Here is a 19,120-nt window from a genome sequence, read left to right as displayed (position 1 = left end):
TAATGCATTCTGGATTTTAAGGAATTCCAGTTTTAATAGGATATACATAATAACAAACAGAACAAACCACAATACAAAAAAAAGTCAATCCAAGTCCTTGGCTGCATCCTAAATATTTTTTATTCATAAACATAATACACTAAAATAAGAATTAGTCAGCATAAGTCATAAACAATTGAAATACTCCAAATTAGTTCTTCTAGTAAATAAAAATTCGGCTAAAATAATGCCTTCAGTCATGAGCCATGGATGAATTCAGTGGTACAGCAAGTTGGAACAATGCCCTTTCACAATTGGGACCTGGGACTGTATCCAGCTTAGGCATATGGCAGGAAAATTTACTCTCTCTGATGGCTATTAACAGTTTAAGTTAAATTAGTTTGGACGGCTTACGGCAATCCAGAGCAGGCATGATTCCATAGTACAAATCTGCCTTCACAATTAAAGATTGGCACAAAACCATCCTTCTTGCAGACTATCATTTAAAGCCTGACACATGTAGAAGCAGTTTGGCTTAATTTGACTTTTGATTTGGTGCAAAACTAGAACTTTGAAGTCACAGTTTAAATACAAAGAAATGCAAATCATTACAGCAGCATGTGTTATGAAACACTTTTAGTTGTATCCAGGGGCATTTGTAAAACAATATTATTGTTTTTAATTGAACAAAGTGGATTTCTTAGCACAGATAAAACTGTGTCAGTAAAATGCTTTCATCTGTAAATCAGCTGGGATAGAATCAGGTGGACACATCACTACCAGAGGTTTGCCTTCTCTTGAGACAAAACATTTGGCCTGACCATTGCCTATAATGTCGTTTCCACCTTAATTACCCATATGATTAGCATGGTCCATAGGTTTACATAGTACTTATGCTAGAGATAGATAAGTAGGGTAATGCTTATTTATATTACTGAACTAATAGTCCCGAGACTTGGACTGATAATTGAGAGATTATGGACTGGACTTTCATCTTCCAATGGAAGTGCAAATAGGATTGCAAAATGCTGAACTTTGTTCTTTCAGCAAAAAAATATATTTTCTTCTTCTTTCCTGACCCCACACCATTTCTGTGTGTTTTTTTCATGAGTCAGGAAGACACCTGGTGCAATATGTATCTTCTGAGATTATTATGAGGACCTCAGGGAAACTGCATTTCCTCCCACAATTTTCAAGGGCTGGTGCAGATTTTGGAAGCCTTAAAAAACAGTTTGTGCCTTCGGGGGATGCCTGAAGAGTCAGTAACACTCTGAAAGCAAAATGTAAAATAGATGCTGTATTGTAATGCAGATATGTTTTTAATGTAGTGATTCATCAGAGGGCTCATGTCCCGCAAAGGTAAATTGGCCATTAGATTGACCAGCACTGTGTAAGTGTTGGCATGCATTACAGTAGGTTTCTCATTGGAGAAAGTGCCATAATGCACTCAGAAATGTAGAAAAACGTATTGGCATACCCTCATAGTTTTCAATTGTCAGATTCAAATTTATAAACAGTTTTGACTGTAAAAAATGTTGAAAGGTTAAAAAATTCTAAATACCTGTCCTCCATTGACTGACGAGAAATCTGCTTTGATATTAGGGGGAGGCAAAGGCATGATGATATTGTTGCTGTACTAGTAATCCAGAGACTCAGAGTATTGTTCTGCGGACCCGGGTTTGAATCCCATCAGGCCAGATGGGGGAATTTGAATTCAATAAAAATCTGGAATCAAAAGTCTAATGATGTCTATGAAACCATTGTAGGTTGTTGTAAAAACACATCTGGTTCACTAATGCCTTTTAGGTAAGGAAATTTGTTGTCCTTACTTGATCTGGCCTGGCCTACATGTGACTCCAGACCCACAGCAACGTGGTTGACTCTTAAATGCCCTCCAAATTGGCCTAGAAAGCCATTCAGTTGTAACAAACTGCTACAATAACCTGCTCACTGACATCCAGTTTGGGTTGTGCCAGGGCCACTCAGCTCCCGACCTCATTATAGTCTTGGTTCAAACATGGACAAAAGAACTGAACTCCTGAGGTGAGGTGAGAGTGACTGTCCTTGATATCAAGACCATATTTGACTGAGTGTGGCATCAAGGAGCCCTAGCAAAACTGGAATCAATGGGAATCAAGGAGGCAACTCTCTGCTGGTTGAAGTCATACCTAGCACAAAGGAAGGTTGTGGTTGCTGGGGGTCAGTCATCTCAGTTCCAGGACATCACCGCAGGGGTTCCTCAGGGTAATGCCCCGGGCCCAATCATCTTCAGTTGCTTCATCAATGGCCTTCTTTCCATCATAAGGTCAGAAGTGTAGGTGTCCGTTGATGATTGCACAATTTCCAGCACCATTTGCAATTCCTCAGACACTGAAACAGTCCATGTCCAAATGCAGAAAGACCTGGACAATATCCAGGCTTGGGATGACAAGTGGCAAGTACTATTTGTGCCACACAAGTATCAATGACCATCTCCTACGAGAGAGAATCCAACCATTGCCCCTCGATGTTCAATGGCATTACCATCACTGAATCCTCCTTTTTCAAAGTCCTGGGGGTTACCATTGACCAGAAACTGAACTGGACTAGCCATGTAAATACTGTGGCTACAAGAACAGGTCAGAGGCTAGGAATCGTGTAATGACCTAACCACCTCCTGATTCCCCAAAAACTGTCCACCATCCATAAGACACAAGTCAGGAGTGTAATGAAGTACTCCCCACTTGCCTGGATGAGTACAGTTCCTGCAACACTCAAGAAGCTTGACACCGTCCAGGACAAAGCAGCCCAACTGATTGGCACCACATCCACAAACATTCACTCCCTCCACCACCGACGCACAGTAGCAGCAGTGTGTACCATCTACAAGATACACTGCAGGAATTCATCAAGGATCCTTCAACAGCACCTTCCAAACCCACAACCACTACCATCCTGAAGGACAAGGGCAGCAGGTAGATGGGAACACCACCATCTGGAAGTTCCCCTCTAAGTCACTCACCATCCTGACTTGGAAATATATCGCTGTTCCTTCACCGTCGCTGGGTCAAAACCCTGGAACTCCCTTCCTAACAGCACTGTGGGTGTACCTACAGCACATAGACTGCAGCAGTTCAAGAAGGCAGCTCACCACCATCACCTTCTCAATGGCAATTAGGGATGGGCAATAAATGCTGGCCCAGCCAATGAAGCCCACATCCCATTAATGAATTTTTAAAAATGGAGAGGACACCATATGTTCTTTCAATTCCAGGCTCTTTCAGTCACAATAATGTTTTAATAGCTATGGCCATTATGGATGTTTGGTTGACTTCCAGGAACTCACCTCTGGTGATACAGTTGTTCAGGGGAATGATTGGCAGCTTTATTAGGTTGTAATAGCATTTTCTGACTTTGATGGGGTCTTCGAGTACATGCTTGTTTGTTTAGACAACTTAATGACTTCTGAAAGGACTTCTTCTTCAACTGGAGAACAGTTTTTTTTGCAACATTGGAGTTTAGAAGAGTAAGAGGTGACTTGATTGAAACATATAAGATCCTGAGGGGACTTCACAGGGTGAATATGGATGTTTCTTCTTGTGGGAGAATCTAGAACTCGGGGTCACTGTCTCAAAATAAGGGACTGTCCATTTAGGACAGTTATGGGGAAACATATTTCTCTCAGAGGATCAAGAGACTTTGGAGTTCTCTGCCTCAACTACCTTCTGCGGAAGAGTCTTTGAAAATCTTTAAAGCAGAGGTAGATAAACTCTTGATAAGCAAGTGGGTGAAAGGTTATCGGGGGCAAGTGGGAATGTGAGATTAAAATCAGATCAGCCATGATCCTGTTGAATGGTTGAGCAGGCTGAGGAAGCCAAGTGACCTACTCCTGCTCCTAATTCATATGTATCAATGAAAGACTTTTGAATGACAGCTTTATTAATTGTCGCAGGTTTAATTTTTTTTTACAGCTGAATTTAAAGTAACTTGCATTGCTATTCCCATGGACTGTACATAGAGCATATTGGGTAGGTGTCTATGGGGGATTCATGAGCGTCATGGAGGGGGCCATGAGCATTTTGAGGAGGCATGGGTGATCTGAGGGAACATGGAGGTGGCATGGGTAATCTAAGGGTATGGGGTGGCACAGGGGTTGGGGTTGAGGGGGTGGTGGCTGGGATTTTGGTAGCCTTTAAACAATGTTGAGAGTTGAGATAGTGTGTCTGAGAATCAAGGTGGGCTTTTTAACCAGCCCACCTCTACACCACACTCCTCTTGCACTCATCGTGGATTGCAAGCTGAACATGAAACTGAACCCTGCATGGGAAACCAAAAATCCTAGGCAAAGTCACACATGGGTCAGATGTGCAGCTTGTTAGCCAAACCTACAGGAAAATCCAGGCCGAAGAGTTCAAATCCCACCAATTTGTGAAGATGGTGGTTTAAAAAAAAATCTGAAAATTAAAAAATATGCTATTAATAGAGGTCTCATAAAACTGTCAGATTATTCTGAAAACCAAACTGGTTCACCACTGCCCTTTAGGAAAGAATAACTGTCATCCTTACTCAGCCTGGCCAATATTGATTCCAGTCTCATACCCATGTGGTTGACCCTTAACTGAAGTGGCTTTGCAAGCCACGCAGTTACACCTGCTCAGGGCAACATGGGCTCATCACATTCTGAGAAATAAAAGTGGATGAATGGCCAAAATGTGACCACTTTCTCAAGGACAAATAGGGATGGACAGTAAATGCTGGCCTGGCCAGGAACGGCCACATCCCGTGAAAGAATAAAAAAAAATTAAATGTCTCATTATTAGACTACCAGCTGGATCAGAATATTTCAGACACAGCATTGGGAACTGGTTAGCTGTTGAATTTACATCAGAAACTTAAATTATTGAACCAGGAAAGTTTGATGACTCAAGCTTTGCAACATGTTCAGTTATCTCTGTCACACTATTTGCAGAATGGCTTTTTCTCTTTGCTACACGGGGGACACATGCCCAGAAATCTGAGCTGTCACCTCCTCAAATGGTGCAGTGCAGTCTTGCTGTGCTTGATGGGAAAAAGCAAGCAACCTTTATAGGAAAATTCACCCTAACAGCTCCTCCCAACTAGGCCTCACATGAGGAAGGTGATGTCATCAGTATGCTATGTGGAATAGAAAATGCAGTGACATAAACCAAATATTATGTGAATCCAAGGGCTGGATTTTTTCAGCAGTATGATGGCCCCAGCAGTGAGCCTGAAATCTGGAGGAAACTTTACCTCTGCCGTTTGGGGGAGCCCTGGCTAGATTTCTTGCAGCTAATGAGCTTCTTTTATGGCTCATGTCTCTTTAGGGCACGAGAGCCCACTTCCATGATTTGGTGGCCAGTCAGAGGGCTGGAAAGTCTTTAGTCCCAACAGCACTGCTGGGGGCAGTGGTCACTGCTGGGACTGAACCCAGCCAAGAGGCACAAGATGGTCTCCACCCTCACAGCAAGCCAAGTAGGGTTGGTGATTGCCAGGACCAGTCTGCAGGCAGGCCCGGGAGAGGGGGAGACGGTTGGTGAGGGTAGTGGGGCTGTTGCCACAGAGATGGCCATTGTTGCAAGGGGGCCACGCCATGGGGCACAGAGCATCTTATTAGAAAGGTCCCCCACTCGAGCAGTCAGTGTCGAGTCACCAGCATTTACCAGGTGGTCTCCCCACTCAAACCAGGTTATCCAGTGCTGGTAAACTGGCAGCAGAGGTGGGAAGAAGCCTTTAATTGGTCACTTAATTGGCACAATTGACCTCTGGGCAGGGGGGCTGACCTGTGCCTCTCTCTTTCCTGGCAGAATGCCGATTCTGTTCCCCCTTCCCCAAATACCTCCTATCCTGCTTCTGCAGGCCTGATAAAATACAGCCCTAACTTTTTTATACATTTATTTTCATAAAAACAGTATTAAACCTTCATATAGTACAATATATCAGTAAGGTCTCCTTCCCCAATGGCTCAAGTAGTAAAGTTGCCACTAAAATGTATTTCAGAGAAAGGGACCAGAGCTGGTCCAAGACTCCTTGGCTCAGTTCTAGACCAGAATTCCCTTCTAAATCTCCCTGACTCCTAACCCTTAATACCTAACCCTCTCTGTCCTAAAATCTCTTTATGGAGCTCAGTGTCAAACTTGGTTTGACAATTCTCCTATGAAACACTGTGGGATATTTTACTATTGATGTATATAAATGCAAATTTTTATTCTGATTGTACTAGAAGGGCTTGTGGCAACTTCAGCTAAATATAAAAACAGTTCCTCTGACATGTCCTCCTTCTTCCTTAACCGAGGTTTTCCACCCACGGTCGTTGACAGGGCCCTCAACCGTGTCCGGCCCATCTCCCGCGCATCCGCCCTCACGCCTTCTCCTCCCTCTCAGAAACATGATAGGGTCCCCTTTGTCCTCACTTATCACCCCATCAGCCTCCACATTCAAAGGATCATCCTCCGCCATTTCCGTCAACTTCAGCATGATGCCACCACCAAACACCTCTTCCCTTCACCCCCACTATCGGCATTCCGTAGGGATCGCTCCCTCCGGGACACCCTGGTCCACTCCTCCATCACCCCCTACTCGTCAACCCCCTCCTATGGCACCACCCCATGCCCACGCAAAAGATGCAACACCTGCCCCTTCACTTCCTCTCTCCTCACCGTCCAAGGACCCAAACACTCCTTTCAAGTGAAGCAGCATTTCACTTGTATTTCCCCCAACTTAGTCTACTGCATTCGTTGCTCCCAATGTGGTCTCCTCTACATTGGAGAGACCAAACGTAAACTGGGCGACCGCTTTGCAGAACACCTGCGGTCTGTCCGCAAGAATGACCCAAACCTCCCTGTCGCTTGCCATTTTAACTCTCCACCCTGCTCTCTTGCCCACATGTCAGTCCTTGGCTTGCTGCATTGTTCCAGTGAAGCCCAACGCAAACTGGAGGAACAACACCTCATCTTCCGACTAGGCACTTTACAGCCATCCGGACTGAATATTGAATTCAACAACTTTAGGTCGTGAGCTCCCTCCCCCATCCCCACCCCCTTTCTGTTTCCCCCTTCCTTTTCTTTTTTTTCCAATAAATTATAAAGATTTTCCTTTTCCCACCTATTTCCATTATATAAAAAATTTTTTTTTTTTTTTACATCTTTTCTGCTCTCCCCACCCCCACTGGAGCTATACCTTGAGTGCCCTACCATCCATTCTTAATTAGCACATTTGTTTAGATAATATCACCAACTTTAACTTTAACACCTATGTGTTCTTTTGTACTATTGTTGTTGACATCTTTTGATGATCTGCTTCTATCACTGCTTGTTTGTCCCTACAACCACACCCCAACTCCACCTCTCTCTCTCTCTCTCCGCCCCCCACACACACACCTTAAACCAGCTTATATTTCAACTCTTTCTTGGACTCGAACTCAAGTTCTGTCGAAGGGTCATGAGGACTCGAAACGTCAACTCTTTTCTTCTCCGCCAATGCTGCCAGACCTGCTGAGTTTTTCCAGGTAATTCTGTTTTTGTTTTTGTTATAAATACAAAATTGATCCAGACTATGATGGACACCATGACCAAAGAGCCCACTTGGTTCACACAAGAATAATAGTCATTTCGGGAGGTACATCAAGGCTTCCAGGCTATCTGAAACCAACTTCAGCATGAATCACCACTTTCAGATGATAGACAAAAGGGGAAAGTTAAAGGAGTGTCAAAACAAAGGACTTGTTTGAAAAATATGTATTGATTTCTATTATTTTTCCACAACATTCTAAGTATCCAAAATGAGTGGTAAGCACTCTGTTTCCAGTTCGGAGCTAATGCCATTCTATCACCATTTGCCCAGAATGCACAAGAACAGCTAAAGTCACTGATGCTCTGAATTTATTTCCTCCCTGATGGCAAAAACAATTGTCTCTGCTAAATGCCTTATTCTACACTAATCCTCTGGATTCTTACCTTCTCTTGATCTTTTCATTGAGAACTGTCGGCGCGACATTAGTCGTCTCAATTTCTCTGCTCCTCTCACCCATTCTAACCTGTCTCTCTCTGAACTTACTGCACTCCATTCTCTCAGGTCCAACCCTGACATTGTCATCAAACCCGCTGACAAGGGTGGTGCTGTTGTTGTCTGGCACACTGACCTCTACCTCGCGGAGGCTGAGCGTCAACTCGCAGACACTTCCTCCTACCTCTCCCTGGACCATGACCCCACCACTGAACATCAAGCCATTGTTTCCAGGACTGTCACTGACCTCATCTCCTTTGGGGATCTCCCTCCCACAGCTTCCAACCTGATAGTCGCCCAACCTCGGATGGCCTGCTTCTATCTCCTACCCAAAATCCACAAACAGAACTGCCCCGGTAGACCGATCATCTCAGCTTGCTCCTGCCCCACAGAACTCATTTCTCGTTATCTTGACTCCCTTCTCTCTCCCCTTGTTCAGTCCCTTCCCACCTACATCCGTGATTCCTCTGACACCTTACGTCACATCAACAATTTCCAGTTCCCTGGCCCCAACCGCTTCCTCTTCACCATGGACGTCCAATCCCTCTACACCTCCATCCCCCACCAGGATGGTCTGAGGGCACTTAGCTTCTTCCTCGAACAGAGGCCCGAACAATCCCCATCCACCACTATTCTCCTCCGTCTGGCTGAACTTGTTCTCACGCTGAACAATTTCTCCTTCAACTCTTCTCACTTCCTCCAAATAAAACGTGTGGCTATGGGTACCCGCATGAGCCCCATGCTCATGCATGGGACATTCCTTGTTCCAGTCCTACTCCGGCCCCCTTCCACAACTCTTTCTCCGGTACATCGATGATTACTTCGGTGCCGCTTCATGCTCTCGTCGGGACTTGGAAAAATTTATTAATTTTGCTTCCAATCTCCACCCCTCCATCATTTTCATGTGGTCCATCTCTGACACTTCCCTTTCCTTCCTTGACCTCTCTGTCTCAATCTCTGTCCACCAATATCCATTACAAACCCACCGACTCCCACAGCTATCTCGACTACAGCTCCTCACACCCCGCTTCCTGTAAGGACTCCATCCCATTCTCTCAGTTCCTTCGCCTCCGTCGCATCTGTTCCGATGATGCTACCTTCAAAAACAGTTCCTCTGACATGTCCTCCTTCTTCCTTAACCGAGGTTTTCCACCCACGGTCGTTGACAGGGCCCTCAACCGTGTCCGGCCCATCTCCCGCGCATCCGCCCTCACGCCTTCTCCTCCCTCTCAGAAACATGATAGGGTCCCCCTTGTCCTCACTTATCACCCCATCAGCCTCCACATTCAAAGGATCATCCTCCGCCATTTCCGTCAACTCCAGCATGATGCCACCACCAAACACATCTTCCCTTCACCCCCCCTATCGGCATTCCGTAGGGATCGCTCCCTCCGGGACACCCTGGTCCACTCCTCCATCACCCCCTACTCCTCAACTCCCTCCTATGGCACCACCCCATGCCCACGCAAAAGATGCAACACATGCCCCTTCACTTCCTCTCTCCTCACCGTCCAAGGACCCAAACACTCCTTTCAAGTGAAGCAGCATTTCACTTGCATTTCCCCCAACTTAGTCTACTGCATTCGTTGCTCCCAATGTGGTCTCCTCTACATTGGAGAGACCAAACGTAAACTGGGCAACCGCTTTGCAGAACACCTGCGGTCTGTCCGCAAGAATGACCCAAACCTCCCTGTCGCTTGCCATTTTAACACCCCACTCTGCTCTCTTGCCCACATGTCTGTCCTTGGCTTACTGCATTGTTCCAGTGAAGCCCAACGCAAACTGGAGGAACAACACCTCATCTTCCGACTAGGCACTTTACAGCCATCCGGACTGAATATTGAATTCAACAACTTTAGGTCATGAGCTCCCTCCCCCATCCCCATCCACTTTCTGTTTCCCCCTTCCTTTTCTTTTTTTCCCAATAAATTATATAGATTTTCCTTTTCCCACCTATTTCCATTATAAAAAGAGAGAAAAAAAAAATATTTATTTATTTTTTTTTTTACATCTTTTATGCTCTCCCCACCCCCACTAGAGCTGTACCTTGAGTGCCCTACCATCCATTCTTAATTAGCATATTCGTTTAGATAATATCACCAACTTTAACTTTAACACCTATGTGTTCTTTTGTATTATTGTTGTTGACATCTTTTGATGATCTGCTTCTATCACTGCTTGTTTGTCCCTACAACCACACCCCCACTCCACCTCTCTCTCTCTCTCTATCTCTCTGCCCCCCCACACACACACCTTAAACCAGCTTATATTTCAACTCTTTCTTGGACTCGAACTCAAGTTCTGTCGAAGGGTCATGAGGACTCGAAACGTCAACTGTCAACTCTTTTCTTCTCCGCCGATGCTGCCAGACCTGCTGAGTTTTTCCAGGTAATTCTGTTTTTGCTTTTGCCTTATTCTAATGTCAGCTCCCACACAGACACTAATGCCTTTATTTCATACCATGTATTAATCAATGGTGTACATAACCACAAGAACTCTGACTTTATTTATCTATTTTCTTTCATGCCAATTTGCTTCCCTTTATATCCTAAAGTCATTGATTCATAGATAGGCCACTGTCCCATTGGCATTGTTTTCTCCAATGGCTTTGTCAAGTGGCTAGCATTTATGTGAAACTGGGCAGCAAAAGTCAGGCTATTTAACTGCAGAAGGCTTCAAAGCTAAGCCCAATCTGTCCTCAGCCAAGATCCATAAATGTGTACTTGCAAAAAGATTGCGGTTATTTGCAGCAACCTGGGCAATTTACCCTTCGCTAAACCAGGGTCTCTGAAGCTAACTGTTCTGCTCAGTGTTGATGGGGATTTAATCTGATACTTTCATCTATTCACTGCTATCTACTCCAACCAGTGGGGGAATCTCCAACTTTAAAGTTTGAATTTAAAGTTGATTAAAAATAGTGCCAGCTACTTCAGTAATAAATAACTGTGAAGGTGCTGTTGGACCGATCACTATCTTGAATCTGCCCAGCTGAATCCAAAAGTAGTCAACTCTGGAAAACTGTAGATAAGTCAAAGTTACTTATCAGGGGCAGGATTTTGGCTCATATTCCAACAAATTCCAATGGCTCATGACAAAAAAATTACTTGCTGGACATAAAAAGTAAAAACGTCATACTCACATATGCAAATTGGTACATTTGCTGACCACTGATTGTTGTCTTGACAGAGAAGGGATTTTTCTCCAATCAGTTCAAATCCAGATTGGCATTGAAATCTCAATATGTTCCCATTGGAAAATCCATCTGTATCACGTATGCCATATAATGGAGTTCCAGGATCACCACAACTCTCTTCATCAATTTCTGTGTGAATTAAATGGAAAAGAATTATAGGAATTTTAGCCACTATTTTTTATAAATTAAATAAATCCTTCCAAAATTTTCTTTTTGTAAACATTGGCCGTTATTCATTTTTTACACTCCATCATTCTCCTTGGCAAATGTCTGAAGTTGAACCAGACCATTGGCAATCTTGGCAAGCTTTCAACAAAATAACTGTGCCATTACGAAGACCATTTGTACCACCTCCATATCAATGTACAACTTCACTCCTGCCTCAGCTCATCTGCTGCTGGAATTCTCATGTATACATTTGTGACTTCTAGACTTGACTATTTCAACGTACTTCTGGCCAGCCTCCCATTTTCCACCATCCATAATTTTGAAATCATCCAAAATGCTGCTGCTCATATCCTAACTTTCACCAAGTCTCTTTCACCCACCACACTTTTGCTCGCTAATCCAAATTGACTCCTAGTTGAACAACACCTTGATTTTAAAATTTTTATCCTTATTTTCAAATCCCTCTACGGTCTCACCCCTCTCTACGTCTCCTCCAGCCTTACAATTCTCTGATACATCTGGTGTCTTACAGTTCTGGCGTCTGCAAATCCTCAATTCTAATCACTCCAAGATTAGCTACAGGCCTGAATTTTTAGCTCGGCAGGCGGGCACGCTCGACGGGCCCGGGATCGGCCGGGAAACAGACCACCAACCCCGTTGTCCCTCAACTGCGATTTCATGCTGGCTGGCCAATTAATGGCCAGTGAGGGTGAAACGTGCTCTGAAAAGCTCAGCGCTGGTGGGGTGGAGGCGGGAAGAGGGCAGGTGATGGCATCAACATGGGCACGGGTGAGGGCTGAGAGAAAGCTCTGTGAAGACAGAGAGCTGCAGTCCTGAAAACCATCAAATAAAGTTTCAAAAAGCCAGAAAGAAATGTCCAAGCATCAGAATCAGGCACCTGAAAACATACATGATAAAAATGCTGCCCACAGATTTTTATTTTTATTTTCTTTCATAACGGAAACCTCATCCCGCCCTTGGATGGGGTTTCATTTAAAAATGTAAAAGCTGCCTGGCCAATTCACCCATCCACCAAACGTAAGATACGACAGACAGTGAAAAATCGGAGTCAGTTGCTCCTTTAATGGGTTTAATTGCTCTCTTAATTGTCGGCAGGCGTGCTTCTGACTTTTGCACATGCCCTCCAACCAAAACATCACTCCAGCACGGTTTGACATCGGGATGCTTGCCCAACCTTATCTTGCGCAATTTCACGTCTCGCACGCGTCCACCCGCCCGATCAGCGTAAAGCTCTGCCCTAAGCTGCCAATGCTCTAAGCTCTGGAAGTCCCTCCTTAAACCATTCTTCCTCTCTACTCCTCTTTAGCCTTTAAATGCTTCTTAAAACCTCTTTCCATCTGTTCTAATAGCACCTTACGCATTTTGGTATTAGATTTTGTTTCCTCAGGCTCCGAGGGACATTTACCATGTCAAAGGCACGATATTAATGCAAGTTGTTGTTGTTGCTGAGGTAATCAATGTAAGCAATTGCAATTGTGCAACTACTGGTCTCAACATTCCTGAACTCCTCAAAGGAGGAAAAATCAACCAGGATTCTTGCGCCTGGCCATTGTGTGTGCGTGTGAAGAGGAAGGGTGACTACTTTGACAATGGCACTTTCATTGTAATTGCCCCATTGTCAAAATAGCAGGGATAAAGTTAATTCAGAGAAACAATTTTAATTTCCTGTTTCTGTTTCCTGGTAGACCATTTGCTCACGCAGTTGGCTTACTGCTTAAGAGTTAAGATCCGATGCCCCTCTGCGCCCCCCCACCCCCAAAACTGTTGACAATAGCAGCATAGAAACTTTGATTAAACTTTGAACTTTCTGAATCTGTATGGTTCAGTTGCACTCTGCACAGAACAATTATTTGCTGATTTAGCCTTCTTTGCTAGTTTACCCCTCATCTTCTAACAATATTCATATTACAGTAGCTGGGATGATTACATTTATAATTTTGTAAATGGAATTTTACTTTTAAATAATGCTGTCACAGTATGCACGCTTCTGCTACAGAAAGAGAACTTATCTGAATTCTTCATGGCTGATTAAACAGATTCCCTTCTCTCCATTTTCTATGCCATTGAAATAGCTTGTTTATTAAGCAGTAGCTTATGACTACAAATGTACATTACTAAATAATTAAAGGCATAGTTACGTTATACAATAGCTTGTGAGTCCGATGTACAATGATCACTGATGTAACTTAAATTGTGAATGGACCTCTTACTAATAGGGAGAGTAACAGAAAATTTTATAAATTAAATCTCCCTTATGGTTTCGTTCTACTTTACATGAGGATATCTCGCAGCTTTAAAAACTTAATGTGATGGAAAAATGTAAAAGTAAACTCACAGATCCTGTTTTCAGATGTGAGATGTGCAAGTGAAAAGTTCACAGGTTGCAAAAAGGGCTACGATTGATGCTGATTCTTTAATCCATGCTCCTTTTTAAGTGAGCTCCTCACTGAAAGTACAGGATTGGTGAATTTACTCTCAGAAGAAATCACTGCTCTGGAGGTTCCTGTGTAACTTCAGGACTCTGACAATGGGACCAAATGGAGATTCTGAGCTCACACTTGGAGATCAGTGATGCATTCTTTTGGGAAGTGACCTCCTAATTGGTCACAACCATGCTCACCTCCCTATTAAGGGCAGTGGGCAGGATCTCAATGCTGTAGGCCCAATCAGAGAGCTGGCAGCTCTGAAGTCTCAGCAGCCCCACAAGAAACGGTGGGCTCTGCTGAGACAGGTTGGGGACCTTTAACTGGCTGCCTGCCTCCATGAAGCAGGCTGCTGATCTGATTCCCCACTCACCCTGGAAAAACTTCCCTGGTAGTGGGAATGCATCGGGGCAATGTCCCAATGCTGCTTCCTAGTATTTCCTTGTCCCCCTGCCTCCAACCCCATCTACATGGGACCGTGAAATCTAATCAAATATTTTACTTCTTTATTACTTTACCAATCTCATAAAAGAAAATCGTTAACAATAGTATTCATTCTCATTTCAGGAAATTACTCCTGAAGTAGATTCAAACCTGCAGCTTTCCTATCTTTGTAACCTCCTGCTGTAGTATAAGGGTCTGGCACATATAGGGTTAATGTGGGACTGGGTATAGAACTGCCCACACAGTGATGTAAGAGAACTCATGACGTGAACCCAGGGTCAGTGTGGTGTTGGACAAAACCACGTGCAGACCGAAGCATGGAGACAGCTCCTAGCTTATTCCGTTTACTGTATATTTGTAAATAGTGCTAGTAGCTAAAGACTTAAGTTAATCTGCTAAAGGCTATGAAGACTTCGTCAAACCTAAAGAGATGTAACCAACACCCCACAACACCTGCAGCCTAACAATCACTTCCCTTCCACTCCCTCCACTGAGATCTCTGTGCTCTTCCAATTTTGGCCTTGTGCGCATTCCCATCTTGTCCTCATCTTCACCCCATTAGCTTCTGAATTCAATGGAAAATTCCCTACCATTTTCACCAGTTCAGCATTTACCACCACCAAACACATCTTCCCCACCTCTCCCCTTTTAGCATTATGAAGGGATAATTCCCTCCACCCTGGTCCACTCTTCAGTCACGCCCTTAACCCCCCATCTTCCGATGACATCTTTCGATGCAAGTGCAGGAGGTGCAACATCTGCCATTTTACCTCCTCCATTCTCAGGCCCCAAACACCACTTCCAGGTGATTTACTTGTACAGTTAAGTCCTGCTGTTCGCGGGGGTTACTTTCCTGCGATATCTCGCAAACGGCGAAATTGCAAATGGGGAACTTGTTTTTAAATAGGATTCAATTAGATTAGTTCCGGCCATGTGAGGGCAGTACTGGACTCTCTGGCAAAAATAATAAAAGTGAAGGTCCATAGTTCTTACTGCAGTTACTGTGGAGGAGCAATTCCTTCACCTAATGTGTTTCACTGGGTCCATGCTTGTTTCGGCCGGGTGCCTCTGTGACAAAGTATAAAGTGTGGGTAAGTGAATTAGCGAACAAGGAAGTCACAAACAGTAGGACTCTGCTGTATTGCATTCAATTTAATATACTGTAGCCACTGCTCATGATATGGTATCCTCTGCACTGAGGAGGCCAAATGCAGATTGGGTGATCACTCCAAAGTCCCTCTGACTTCCTGCTGTGTGGCCACCTCCAATGCCCTGCGGATCCGAACACTGCACGATGCTCGCATGCCTCCTGTAAGATCACATTGCAGCACACAGTTAAAGCCTAATTATCCTGTTACATACCTTGATTGGCTACCTGCTGCAGACAGGCTGAGAGCCACTGCCACAGGGACCCACCTCGCAGGAAAATCTACAGGTGATGTGAACAGGAGGAATGGGGGTGATGCACATCAGACTCACAAGCTATTGTAACTATGCCTTGAATTGCCACGTCCCACCCACGCGTCCCCACATCACCCTGCCTACACAAATGCCTAAGTAGCTTCCCGATCCTTGAAAGATTCCGCCTAATGTGCTGATTTGAGACCACAGAAAAAAGGAACAAATCAGATAGCTATTCATGCAAGCTTCCTAATAATTGGCTTCAGACTAAAACCATTTGAGGAATAACAGCAGGACTCTAGCCCATGTTTTTGATTGGAAGAGAAAATAAAATTTAAAAAGATGATAGAAAAATGATCTTTTTCTACTGTTTTTCCCCCTTCTCTGTTATGTCTATTTTGTCTCAGTTCTTCCTTTCTCCTTGTGCTTTGGTTTCTTGTCCATCCAGCTATTTAATGCTTTTTGCAGCAGACTTCCCTATTCCTTCTTTCTCTTCAGCTTTAGCTCAGAAAGGAATGTGATTGGCAGGAGGGCCTATTCCAAACTAGGAAGTGAAAAGCCACAAGTGAGAACAGATTTTTAATGAAGGTCCACAAGTAAGGGAGAAGCAGTTTGCAAGTGACCCACAGACTTTAGTATAAGTATTGCTGATTCATATAATTCTTATATTTAGGTTTGCTCATTTATATAATTTAGTATAAGTACAGACTTTAGGATAAGCATTGCTGATTTATATAATTCTCAGTTTAATCTCCGGGGTCAGTTAAGTTAATATTTATCAATATTGATACAAAGATGAATTATTTTATTTATTGCACATACAAATTTAAATGTAAAACTGCTCATTTATTTTATCATGCAGCTCACTTGATACCATACCAAGCAGATTATAAAGAGCAATAGCAGATAAGTCTGAGGTATCACATGTGGAGTACATGATTGAATACTAATCCAAGGTATTAATAGCCCTAAGTGTATTTGTGTCTTTGAATGGAAGTGTTTCACATCTGGTGGGAAGAATATGCCACAGTCAATATTAAGCAAAAGATTGGCAGAAAATTAATTGTTTTAATTTCCTGTAGACAGTGAATTGGCCTGAAAAAATAACTAAAATCAATCACAATCTTCAAAGTTTTAGGAGAGAACACACAAGAGATCACTCTCTTGACAAGTTATAGAGCTGTAGACAATAATAAGCATTTTCATGTTGTACTGCTGCAAGGGTGGGAGAGAGAAGCCTGGAAGGGAGGACTAAGGCCTACCATACTGGTCATTCGTATCACTCGGGCAGCTCTTAGCAACATGTAAGATTTTGATCATACTAATTTTTAGGATCTTAAATTGGCCTGAAGTAATATTTATGGATAACAAAAACAGAATTACCTGGAAAAACTCAGCAGGTCTGGCAGCATCAGCGGAGAAGAAAAGAGTTGACGTTTCGAGTCCACATGACCCTTCGACAAAGTTCTGTCGAAGGGTCATGAGGACTCGAAACGTCAACTCTTTTCTTCTCCGCCGATGCTGCCAGACCTGCTGAGTTTTTCCAGGTAATTCTGTTTTTGTTTTGGATTTCCAGCATCCGCAGTTTTTTGTTTTTATATTAATATTTATGGATTTTATTTTGACCACTGTTTTAAACAATTCAGTTTGAATTTCTGCCAGTGGGGAAATTTATGATTAAGGCCAGGAACAGGATGGCAGTTGTTTGTGAGGAGCTGGTATAAATGGATTTTATTACTTTAAAGGTGCTAAAAATTCTGGATTCAAGGAATTGTGTTTATTTTGAAGAAATAAACAAAATGCATGAGCTACAGCTTGGACTCAGTATGACACCTTATCTTGAAGCAAAATCGTGTATTATTAGGTTTACGTTGTTAACCATAATCTGTTGGGCAGAACATCTATATTTTAAAGGAAAACCTTTCTTTTTTGACATTATGGTAGGAACTGTTATTGACATTTGTCCTTAATGGCTTTAATCTGTGGGACTTGGATTAAAATATGTTGATGTGAATGTTTATGATAGGTTGTATTATTGATAAGAGGGTGTAAAGTTGTTTGTAACTGCTTTGTATCTACAAGGATGTGTCATTTGTTCGCAATGCAATGTACTTCTGGGGACTCAGGGAATAAGGGATGGTCTTCAGTCTACATAGAACCATAGAAAAGTTACAGCACAGAAGGAGGTCATTCAGCCCATCTTGTCCATGCTAGCCCAAGGACACCCAGGCGCCCTTTCTAATCCCACCTTCCCGCACCCGGCCCATAGCACTGCAGCTTACAGCACTTAAGGTGCAGATCCAGGTACTTTTTAAAAGAGTTTAGAGTTTCTGCCTCTACCACCAACTTGTGATTCTAGTTATGGAGGTGAGGTGACAGCAGATGACCCTCATCTTAATCCAATGAAAAGAGGTGAATTTGGACTATTTCCAAATAAGAGATAAGGAATAACGAGAAGTAGGGATAAAAATTGGAAAATCAAAGCCATCGTTGGCACAGTTTTACCACGGCCTCCGTGGTATGATTCTACTGAGACACAGTTCAACATAATGTCACTTCAGAGTCAGAAGAAGAAAAGCATCACTTGTGCTGGCAACACTTGAGAAATCCTAGGACCTTGAGGGATAAGAACCTTCCATGTCGTCTTCATTTTTTTTGTTAAGTATGTGTAAAATCTTGGTTAATAAATTCTACTTGATTCATAAATATCAGTTATTCATACCATGAGGTCAGGTCCAGCTGAGGACCTCCTTGCTATAACTTAAAAATTTGGAACTTAGATATTTTAAGTAAAAGGGTTCTATACCTCAAAACCCCTGAAACCTCTTACAGATTGTAGTATTGAAATAAATGGAATTAGCACACCTCATAGGATTACCAAGATGGCTCTAGGCAGCAAAAACACAATGCCACAATTTTGGGGTCTTGTGCAAAATATGCTCTTGGGGTCGACATCACCTGTCAATTCAGTAATCAACTGAACCTTGCAGTCTGTATAATCTGGAGTGCCCAATATCGAGCTAAACAATGGTACAGCCCAGGAATTTGTTGCTTCTGTGTATTGGCTACTGAAGTATTGTATGTGACACCACAGGCACTCTCCTTTCTTCTGCAGCAGGCTAACTAAAGATACCGTATTGAGGCAAAAATTTAAACTAACAACTGTTTTACAGAACACAAAATGCAGTGTGCTTCTTGGTTATGGAAAACAATAAAGTATAACTTACTAAGAACACAAAAAATAGGAACAGGTGTGGACCACGTGGCCTGTTGAACCTGTTCCGTCATTCAATATGATCATGGCTGATCTTAGGATTCAACTCTCCTTTCTTGCCTGCTCCCCATGTCCCCTTGTTCCCTGAGAGACTAAAAATATGTTTATCCCAACCTCAAATGTGTTCAATGATGGAGCATCCACAACCCTCTATGGTAGAAAGTTCCAAAGGTTCATAATCCTTTGAGGGGAGTCGTTTCTCCTCCTCTCAGTTCT

General features: G+C 43.2%; 1 protein-coding gene across 1 annotated transcript in view; it reads right to left on the bottom strand.

The window, feature by feature from the left end:
- Nucleotides 1-19,120, bottom strand: part of csmd3b (CUB and Sushi multiple domains 3b) — a 2,092,226-nt gene that overhangs the window by 604,256 nt on the left and 1,468,850 nt on the right. Inside the window, exon 13 of the mRNA XM_041189252.1 lies at nt 11,120-11,302. Coding sequence (XP_041045186.1) covers nt 11,120-11,302 — 183 coding nt within the window. The remainder of the gene's footprint in view (nt 1-11,119; nt 11,303-19,120) is intronic.

Source organism: Carcharodon carcharias, chromosome 6 (assembly GCF_017639515.1).
Source record: "Carcharodon carcharias isolate sCarCar2 chromosome 6, sCarCar2.pri, whole genome shotgun sequence".
In the NCBI taxonomy this organism is placed as follows: domain Eukaryota; kingdom Metazoa; phylum Chordata; class Chondrichthyes; order Lamniformes; family Lamnidae; genus Carcharodon; species Carcharodon carcharias.
The sequence above is the reverse complement of the archived record's forward strand: the minus strand, read 5'-3'. Positions and strand labels throughout refer to the sequence as shown.